The sequence below is a fragment of the Carettochelys insculpta genome, chromosome 17 (genome assembly GCF_033958435.1).
Source record: "Carettochelys insculpta isolate YL-2023 chromosome 17, ASM3395843v1, whole genome shotgun sequence".
Lineage (NCBI taxonomy): Eukaryota > Metazoa > Chordata > Testudines > Carettochelyidae > Carettochelys > Carettochelys insculpta.
Genome location: NC_134153.1, coordinates 6,623,367 through 6,633,933, shown reverse-complemented (window position 1 = coordinate 6,633,933; position 10,567 = coordinate 6,623,367). Strand labels below are relative to the sequence as shown.

At 43.4% G+C, this 10,567-nt stretch overlaps 1 protein-coding gene across 1 annotated transcript in view; it reads right to left on the bottom strand.

Moving 5' to 3' along the window:
- Positions 1-7,285: 7,285 nt before the first annotated feature.
- Positions 7,286-10,567, bottom strand: part of MYT1 (myelin transcription factor 1) — a 67,288-nt gene continuing 64,006 nt past the window's right edge. Inside the window, exons 19-21 of the mRNA XM_075011622.1 lie at positions 10,146-10,249; positions 9,100-9,243; positions 7,286-7,426 (exon numbers count right to left, since the gene is read on the bottom strand). Coding sequence (XP_074867723.1) covers positions 7,286-7,426; positions 9,100-9,243; positions 10,146-10,249 — 389 coding nt within the window. The remainder of the gene's footprint in view (positions 7,427-9,099; positions 9,244-10,145; positions 10,250-10,567) is intronic.

The following is a 10,567-nucleotide window of genomic DNA, read 5'->3' as shown; positions in this document are numbered from 1 at the left end:
GAATCACTCATCACTGCCTTCCAGCTCTTGCAGCCAGAGCGTCTCCAAAGCACACCTCTAAACATACAGCATACCGTTGCAAACCCATTCAATTCCCTTCCCTGCGATAAAGGCAGCCAGCTCAGCGAAGATAACGCCTCGCAAGGATGGCTCCCAAAGCTGCAATTTAACACAAACCTACCCGTTCTATTGTGCAGCCTGAGCCAATTCATGAAGAAAGGTGACATTAGCATGTTTACTAGCTCTATCACCATAATCAAATATTGGCACAATAAACTTCAGTAGGCAATGCAACATCTATGCAAAACAAGCCACAAAAACAATTATACATCCTTCATCACACCATTACATCATTAAACACCCTTTTAAAAAATCATGTACTACCTCTTTACTGAAGTGCATAGGACTTCATGGGTATGTCTACCCTTACTAGGTCAAAGCTTTGATCTCCCGGAGTTTGATTTCACGCGTCTGGCAAAGATGCGTGAAATCTCTCTGTCTGGGGTTAGCAGTTAAGACCCTGTACTCCTGTTCATGCAAGGAGTAAGGGAGGTCAATGGGAGAAACGATCCCATCAACCTCCCTCAGAGAGGACAGACCTTACAGTCAACTGCAGATATGTTGATTTTATCTACACAGTTGCTGGAGCTAGAGTTGCATATCTGCAGTTCACTGTAAGGGTTGAGTCCTTGTATCATCAAAACCTCCCATTGCATTGCCCTTGAGAGATCTTCTCTCAGGAGACACCATCCTGCAAGAAGGTGCTTCGTAGACACTGTGGCTTCACCTCAGGGATAAGGCCTATTTTAAATTCCATACCACAGAATGGTGCAGAGTTTATACATTTGTTTTGTTATGTTTGCAGCACTGTTTTCTTACAAAGGAACCTGGACTTTAAGGTCTCAGAGTTCAGATTTGCTTACCTAGCCTCCCCGCCCCCACAAAAGAACTGTACTTGTATTGCAAGGCACAACAGCTCTGAACGCAAAGCAAGTGAACAGTGGTCCTCACAACCCACTGGTCAGTGTTAATGTTTCCATATGTTCCCTCTAACTGTTTCCATCCATGTGCAGAATAAAGTTTATGTGCACCAAGCATGTGCAAATGTGCACCGTCAGTAGAAACAAAGTGCACCAGTGGCGGCTCTGTTAATCTGCTGGGCGTAATCTGACTTTCTCCTGAGTGGCTGTGCACACACACCACTTACAGTGAACACTGGTTGGTGTGGATACACTTCCCCCTTGTGCCTGATCCACGAAAGTAGTGAGCATCACAGCATGGGAGCCTAGTTTTGTATTTCCTGCTATTAGCTCTGGAAGCTCCTGAATCAGTCCGCAATGTGACCCAAGGTGGCCAATATGAGACTAGCTCCTGTCCTGAGGAACTTAAATGCTGGGCCTCTTGATCATCCATCCCTCATCCTGTACGCAGTTTTGCTGATGTCTAAAGGGACCATCTAACTAAGGGATGCAGAAGGCGGCCCATGTTCCCTCCAATCTTTTCCATCCATGTGCAGAATAATTTTTTATGTGCACCGAGACATGTGTGATGTGCATCACCATTAGAAAGCCCAAACCTAGCTGTGAGCACTCGGCTAGTAAACTGGGCAGCATTTGAATCTCTTGAGTGGTAGCACAAGCTCACTGCTTGTAGGGAACACTGAGAGAGCCCTAAATTTGAAAGCTCTCAGAGAGAAATAAAGGCCACAATGTGATGGACTAAGTAGAGGGGAGAGCAGGTGCGTAAGAATGGGATGAGAGTTTGCTCTTGGGAGACTGGCCAGGAGCAGATGACCTTGGAGCAGAGAACTCTGGAGGAAACATGCTATTAAAAAAGATCAAAATTTCCCCTGCTCCTCTGCTGCATGAGGTTTTCACTATAGGGCACCTTACTTTGAGAACAGTTTAATTTTCCTCTGGAAGGATTATTGGAGCCTCCAGTCCTACCCCTCTTAAACAAGGCTGAGTTCAGGATCTTGGGGGGAAAGGGAGTCCCTTGTTGCTCCTTCCCACTGAGGTCACTGTGTTTGGACAGCAACAGGCATTCAGTTTAGAATTGTGTTGAAAACCAGAGGCTCCTCTCAGGCTTCGATTTTATGGTTCCCAAAAGCAGGCCCCCAGGTCCCTTTCAGCAGCAGGCTTTCCAGCAATCTGCCTGCTTTGCATCCTCTCAACACACTGCCACACAATGCTTTCCAGAGAGGGGACGCATGGCTGGACAGGGGCTCTCCATTCTGGCTTTGCAGCATTCTCATTTCTTGCAGGCCTAGCCATTTGGGATGCAAACCCACATCCCCACTACACATCCATTAGAGCCCCTCACAAACACTCGAAGAGCTGTTTTGCTTCCTGACAGATTGTAAATGATGGGCCAGCGCTGCGTGGCTGACAAGCACAGTGGAAGCTGCAACGCTGTGCATGCCAAGGTGTCTGGCGTGTAAAGACCTAAATGCTGGTTGAAGCTGAAGGGAAGATTTGTTGGCCCTGCACGCAAGTGTGGGGTCAGCGGGAAGGCTCTGAATCAAACTGTCTCCAGTATCTCTGACAGCAACTGCTGTATTGCTGAACAGCTCCTGGTAACTCTCCCGATTTTGCTGTCACTCACTGATTGCAGGAGACTACAGGCCCTGAGTTCAATTGTCTTTATCAGCACAGGCCTTTCACTTTCAAATCCAGCCAACATCTCTGTAACATGTCCACAAAGGGGCAGGGGAGGAGAGAGGAAACCGAGTCAGTTACACAGCGTACACCTCAGCCTGACAACATAGAAATCAGGGACACAAGCCTCTGGGAAGATGATACCAACAAGGCAGCCACGCTAGAAAACAAGCAAGGTGGTTAACAAGAGCTAAAGGATGGGTTTGACGTACCTATGGCAGCATGGCAGATTCCCTCCTGGGAAGGGCCTCCCTGTTGTCTGCCCGATGCAGTTAATCCTGCACCCCAAAGATAGTTCATTGCAGCCCTGTAGTAACATGCAGCAGATTAAATATGAGCCTCTGGCCCAGATGGCCTTTGCTTTAATGCTAATAGAGCCTGTAGAAAAAAAGTGACGTTGGTTTCACTGCTTTTAGTTCTCTTATCTGCACCCATGACTGTCAGGTAAAGCGACAAGATCCACCACCCTGAAATTACCATACATTAGACCAAGCATTAGCCCCCAGCCTGCCCCCTCTGCCCCGGTATGGAACACACCAAAGCTTCACTACATCTTTTCCAGATCCCATTGCGAAGTTCCCATCATTTTGACCCATGTTAAGTCAGTCTCCCAGCCTTACTTTTTAAAGAGATACGTGTATAAAATTCTCCCGTGGAAGTCTCCGATGCCAAGAGCTACAATCTCTTCTCTTTCCATTGCAGCAATAACGATGTTCACATGGTGGAAACATTTTACCAGGGAAAAACCTAGTTATTCCATGAATTTCACATAGGACTATGACACCAGCTAAAGCACCCACAAATCAGGAAGCTCTTTAAAGCAAAGAAAAACATCTACAACATCCTATGACGCATTTCAGAAAAGGACCAGCAGCCTTTCTGCAAGGTTTGCTGAGAAATCCAGGGAGACTTTTCTCTTTGTTCCCAGGACTTGCTTTGTGTTATAGGTAGGAGTCTCTGGGGCTCATTGTGGATAGCCACCCCAAAAAAATGGCTGTTGAATGTTGTAGGGACAGTGCACCTCTGCCCAGTGTGAGGGCAGCTCATCTCCCTCCACAGTGATCTTCCCAAACTGGCAGAGTGATGTGGGATTTAGTCATCTCGCCAAATCTAACTCAAGTCTTCCCAGGGTTAACTTCTCTCAATCCTCTGGGTGTCAAGTTTCACTCAACCAGCTGGGGAACAGAAACATGCCTTGTGACCTTCTTGCACAAGCAAAACCAAAATGAAACAAAACAAAACAAAACAAAAACAAAAAACAAACAAAAAACAAAAAACCCACGTCAAACCTGAATGCCAAGGGTGTGTATTCATAATGAGCTTCTTTTAAAACCAAAAAACCAGGACATACCTAAAGCCAAAATTGCTTTGCCCTTTCTGTTGTAAAAAGGCTCTGAAAGAATGAAAAATATAATGCACCCTGCTCTCCTTTCTGTACTACCTATTTACTATGCCTTGAGTGCCTCTTTTATGTACATCCACCTCCCAGTTAACACCTCGTTGAGGCACACAGCTGTGAGGGTTTTACTTCTCACTGCAATCATTACCTCTAAATCACAGCCTCTCCCTTGCAGTGAGCAGAACCTTTAATAACCATTGCACAAAGCAAGGATAGATTAAATTCAAGGTTAGGAGCCTAGGCCCAGGTTTCTGAAGGCATTTAGGCATTGCAGCACCCAGTGTTGCACTGCATAAGTGATTTAGGAGCAATGCCTATATTCCTTCAAAACTCGGAGCCCTCACCCTACTTTGAAAAATCCCATTAGGTACCAGTCTGCATCTTCAGGGGTCTGAACTGCTTTGAAAAACAAACTCTAATTCCAGTCTATAACAGATGTGTCTCTTTTACAGATAGGGCACAGAAAGATATTCTTAAGTCATCTCAGTACTGGATTACCCGGGCATTGGGAAAAAGCTCTCAGGAAATACTGGGGATTTTAACAGTATCTTTAAGAAAGACCATGGGAACTAAAGTCACATACAGAACTGGGTTTTTATTATGAAAGAACCCTGCAAATACATAACAAAACGCTGTGTGCAGCATACATTTCCTGAGGCAAGTGGATCACAGTATTTATTTTTCACAGAATAACATGTAGCCTGCTATAACTTTCAGTGTGACTCTTTATTATTTAAATATTAACAGTATTCCTTCACATAAACAATTACTCAGTCGTTACATAACCAACACACAAACATGACCAAATAAATATACAAGAGCACAGTTCATTTGGACTTAAATATTAAATAAATAATAAATACAGAATTTTCATTTACTGTTAATCAGTGCCTGAAACAAAAGGAAGGAAAACAAAATCCCTAAAAGTCTCTCTTCCCCTCCCTTTGTGCCCACCCCTTCAAAAAAACAAACCAAAAAATTACCAAATGCTTCAGTTATAAAATATCTTTAAAAAATTCCCATTGTTAAAAGAATAAATAACAAAATATATAAAAATAACTTGGTTGCATCAAAATTACAAGTAAGAATTGTAGATAGGTGTTTTTTTTCCTTTTTTCCCTTTCTTTCTTTTTTTTGGAATATCTTTTTTAAGGTCAAAAAAAGTTTTACTTTTTTATTTTTTGCTTTTCTTTTCCATGGTGTGGTGTCCAGTTTAAAATAAGTAGAAAATTAATAAATAAGAAAAGTTAAATAAATAGCAAAAAAGTTAACGTAAGGTGTTGTGAATATAAATTACATACATCTTGCCAAAATTAAATAATTTACATAATTAAACTAGCTACTTTCCCCCTCTCTCTTTCTCTCTCTTCCAGGAAGTGCAATTTCTCTACTTTTAAATACTAACTGCAAGTTGGACTCTATTTACATGTTAAGAATTGTGTTTTTAACACATCAAATCACATTTGTTCCGTTTTAGTTTTGCACTTGCAATAGGTTCTAAAATAAGTGAATTCATGGGATCCGATCATGCCAGCTCTTAAGCATGTGATTAAATTTATTCATATGAGCTGCCCAGTTGACGTTAGTGGGGCTACCTACCTACTCACATGCTCAAGAACCTGCTCCTATGTGCACTGGAACCAAACGAAGTCATAAAGGACACAATATTCTTCACTTTATTATTGGTGAACAAATTCCTCTCCACCTCTTACCTCACTGGAAACGATATTAAAAACGGGGGTGGTGGCATTACGTGACAAATACTGGGGTGCTGCTAGGAGTTTCTATCTCCCTCTCGTCGAAAGTGTTATCATCAAACTGAAAAGGAATTCTGAATGATCGTTAGTGCTTGTGTGAAATAAGTTGATTAACCAAGCCTTCAGGATTTGTAATCTGCTGGGACAGACCAATACTTCTCCCCCTCTCTGCTGATTTCTTTCTTATGGATTGAAAACCACTATAATCACTGTGCTCTGCAACGCTGCATTCTTGGGTGAATGAGGTGCTGGAGAATCATTTTGCAAGGAGTTTCACGTAGTTGTACTTCTTTGAAGTGCACAGTGGGCTTCCTGTACCAAATTGCTTACAAAAGGTTTCTTTGGAAGATCAACACCCACATGCTCTTTGTGCACAATGACGTTTGCTCTGTAACCTTGCCCAAAATATGACAACCAAAACCAACCAACCAAAACAACAAAAAACCCATTGCCGTTATGTACAGCTGTAAGGAACCAGCCACAGCCCATGGCAGATAAGCACTTTGCTGGCCACCAATTAGCATCTTTCATTTTTGCTGATAAACACTTCAAATATTTCTCTGGCATTGATGTATGATGGCTGCACTGGCCATACTGCACTGCTGGAATGATGACCATAATATTGAAAAGAACCAGAACAATCCACCAAATTGACGTCCGAAAAATCATACACACTGGACCATAGCACATTTAGAATTCTTCTGTATGAAATATCTGGTATTGGTCTATTCATAATAGCTATTCTCATATTTAAGACAGACAAAGGAATACTGTAGTTGCAAACTCCAAAAGCTTCCCTGAGAACCTTTTTTTTGCCATTGCGCTTTCCACTGGAGATCCAGAACAGCTCTTCAGAAAATAAAAATAAGCTACTTTATAATACTTAAAAGTTCCCACACCCAGTGGATATCTGAATACCTTGGGGGTGAGAGGCCCAGCAGAGGTTTAGATTTACATGTAGCCTGCAGCTCCAGCTTCTCGTTTACAGTAACATATCACATAATTTACGTGTGAGTAGGAGATCTGGACATAGGACCATAAACAACACGAGGGTTTACGCCAGTCATACTCTAGTCTTAGATCAGACAAAACCCTGTTATTCTAATGTACTAACCCTTGGATCAACTCTGCTACAATGCCTTCTTGCTTATCAGTAACACATGGCAACTCATGTAGATGCATTTATCTCCACCAGCAACCAAGCCCTGCAACATATTATAGTGTCTCATTATCCATCCTCATCTACCACTTGCTACGGGTAGAAAATCCCACTCTTTGCAAGAAGGTCCAAGTTAAGTAAATGAAAACATGGAATTCAGTTCAATTCTGCTTCTTGTAAATGGCCTCTTGGTTAAATTTTGGTCCTTTTTTTTTTTTCATTCATGAGACAAGTTTTATAACTTGTAAACCTGAATACTTGGAGCGAAGGTTCCATCTTCGTACAGTTTGTTTAATTCTGCTCTCCCACGACACTAGACTTGAATTCCCTTGACAGCCTGTTTAATGCTTTCTAGCAGGTCCCTGTTTTCAGGGTTCTGGTAACACTCCTGGTTGGTGTACATGTCGGTAAGGGTATTAACATAAGCGTCAAAGTTCTGTTCACTGATTGGCTCCTGAATCCAATAAAACAAAACAAAAATATAAATTGTTAAAAAGAAGAGGGAGAGGAAGAGGAAGGAAAAAAGAGCCTAATCAGAGTGTTTATTTCTCCTGAGGGCGATACCATGACTATCAGTGGGTGTGTACCAACAAAGACTTAGGCATCTGGTTATCTTTATGCACTGACCATAACAGGACTAGTAACAGTGCTGTAAGGGACTCAAGGAAGGAGGGACTGTCTTCCCTCTGGGCTCAGCTAGTCCTGCCATACTTTTCCAGCAACCAGTGCCAGGCCTGGAGGGAGGAGAAAAGGAAGGAGCCTGGCTCAGTTTGGGGCTGACTTGCAAGGAGAGAGGAGGTGGTTCAGCAGAGGAATCACAGTGTGTTAGCTCACCAGCTGCAGGAGCATGTAAGTCCCCACATTACTCCTGGGAAAAGCAGGGAACCTACTGAGAGATCTCAACTAAGGGAGACTGACTATGGGGGCCACGCCCTACACTTAAGAACTAGTTAGGGAGTAGTTCAGGATTCCTGGGCTAGGAGCACAGGGGGCCAGCATGCTCTGCCACTTCTGCCCACCTACTCTGTGCTCTAGCCATTAGGATACCCAACCACCAGGGACCCAACCACATGTGGTGGAGAACATGGGCAGCTGCAGTACACGCCGATATGAGAGGCATTGAACATGGACTGGGTGAACTGTGCCCTGGAGACACTGGTTAACTGAAGGTTATAGACATTTGCAGTCCACCCCGATAGTAAAGTACAAGGTGAACTGGGCCTCAGAGACTAAGGCAATGAGAAATGGGGGGGCGGGGTAGAGGCACAGGTGCTGGCCCCGACTCACTGGACTCCTGGCTCAGGAACCCTGAAACACTCCTTAAATTTGAGGTGTGGCTCAGTCGTCCAGATTCCCCTTAGCTGGACCCCATCTCTCAGAGGGTTTCCTCACTTTTCCGAGAGGGTTAGGATGGGGGTTTATTTGCTCCTGTGGTTTACAAGTCTTTACTATCTGCAATCAGATACCTTCCACATCAACCCCTCATCTCTCTCTCTCTCTCTCTCTCTCACACACACACACACACCTATTTTTTTAAATAATAATTAGCTTCCTGGGAACAGACAGAAGATAATTAATAGCTCTTTTTGGTTTTCCTATTTTAAATGTCCTATTTTCATTTTGCAGTAATATTATGGCAGCATGCTGTGTGCTGTTAGACCTTGTTAAATTAAATAAAATACATTCTCTTTAAGGATCCTATTCCTTGGCTGCCAGCTATTCAAACCTGAATTGAAACCACGTGCATTATACTAGGAGCTGTAAGATCTTTCTGACATTGAAATCTAATCCCTCCTGATCTCTGCTTGAGTTGTTAGTCTGAAAGGTGCTATGTACATCTTGATAAAGTTCCTATTGTCTGATTTAGCTGCTAGATATAATGACACAGAATAAAAGGTACAATAGGGGGATCAGCAGAAAGTGACAAGAAAACGAAGATTCAAGTATATGCTTCAGAGATACATTTTGGGGACTGACATTAGGAAAGGCAGATGTATGAATAAAGAGATGGCAATCTTTAGCTCTCTCTCTTGTATTTAGCTGTATCTAAACTCTATCATGAAAATGGCTTTAGTATTGCTCATTTGATTGCAAGACTCATGACCAAACATTGTTAAAGTTCCTTACCAGATGTGGAAGGCGGATATTGGCAAGACTTTGGATAAGTGCCTGGCTCAGTCCTGAGAGCTCCAAGAACAGGGCTTCATTCTGCTCCTCTATGATTTTGTTTTCCTCCTCAATGTTCTTTAAGTTCTTCTCCATGCTTGAGATCTGCAGCAGAAAGAGTGCAACAAAGTTATGGGGCCTCATCCTCTCCTTCAACCTGCCTCTCTATCTAACACACCCTGGGGTTGGTCAAAGATTTTCTGTTGGAACTTTTATCCCCTGGAATGTTGGGTTTTCAGCTAAATGAACGTTTTTCTGGAAGGAGTCAACAAGTATGGTTTTACATTGGAAAGATGAAAACTACATTTTGATCTGTTTTCGGTGATGATGCAAAACGTCAAGATTTTCCACTGAAAATTCCTCCTGAGGAAAACTGGCAAAAATGGGGAAAAGTGTTAAAAATTCCACTGAAAATTTTGTCATCTTTCTCCATTTTTGCCAGTTTCCCTCAGTGGGAAAATCCCCTCCCTCCAACACTTCCCAGAGAGCTGTAATACATAGGCACACAGAACTTTTAGAAGCTGTTATTGTCATTAGAAGAAACGAATCAGTGTTAATGACACTTTCTTCCCTTCCGTACTTAATTTGATAAGACAAGTTACAGCTAATCATTGACATAGCTCAGACAGCAGTGGAAGACAAGGAGGTAGAGCCTACCCTTTGGCGAGCTTTTAAAATCTGCCCTGGTGGATCAGATGCAGTCCTGTTCCCCCCCCCACCCCGACCCCTGCCCCCACACGCTTTCCATTCACTCCAATGAGAGTCCACCAGGCCCACTGATGGTGGTTCAAACAAGCGGTTGTCCCCAGTCCCAGCCTTTCAACGGGGTCTGGAGCTGCTGCCACTTCAGCAGCGGTAGTGACTAGAGCTCTAGGGCACTCCGAAGTGCTGGTAGCACCACTCCACGCAGCTGCAGGGGGCCTACTGCATGGAGCTGGTCCCCCCTCCCATTTTGCCCCAGGGGCCTGCGGTGGATGTCAGCCCCACTGGACTCCCCATTCACATACCTGTGATTGCAGCTTCACCATGGCAGCTTCCATCTCTGAGTTGGACTCATTCAGCTCAGTAATCTCCTTGTTTAACTGCTTAATTTCTTCATCGTTCTCTAGAACTGCAGGTGGGAAAATTGCAGTCAGTCGCTTGCTGCTCTGATTCACAGATGAGGAAAAAAGCCACGGGGAGGCAGGCTTTTCTGGTGAAGACAAGCCTCCTGCTCTGGGAGTCTTTCTTTTACATACCCATCAGAGCCCTTCCTAACACCGCAACTAATGCAAGCTCACATTTCACATGGTTTCATCAGTTCCATAGCATCGTGGTTAATTATGCTATAGATCAGTGGTTTGTAGGCACTACAATAATAACAATAATAAATAATGATAATAATGTGTAAAAGCAGAACCAGGTAATGGACTCCCCTAACTCACCAGCT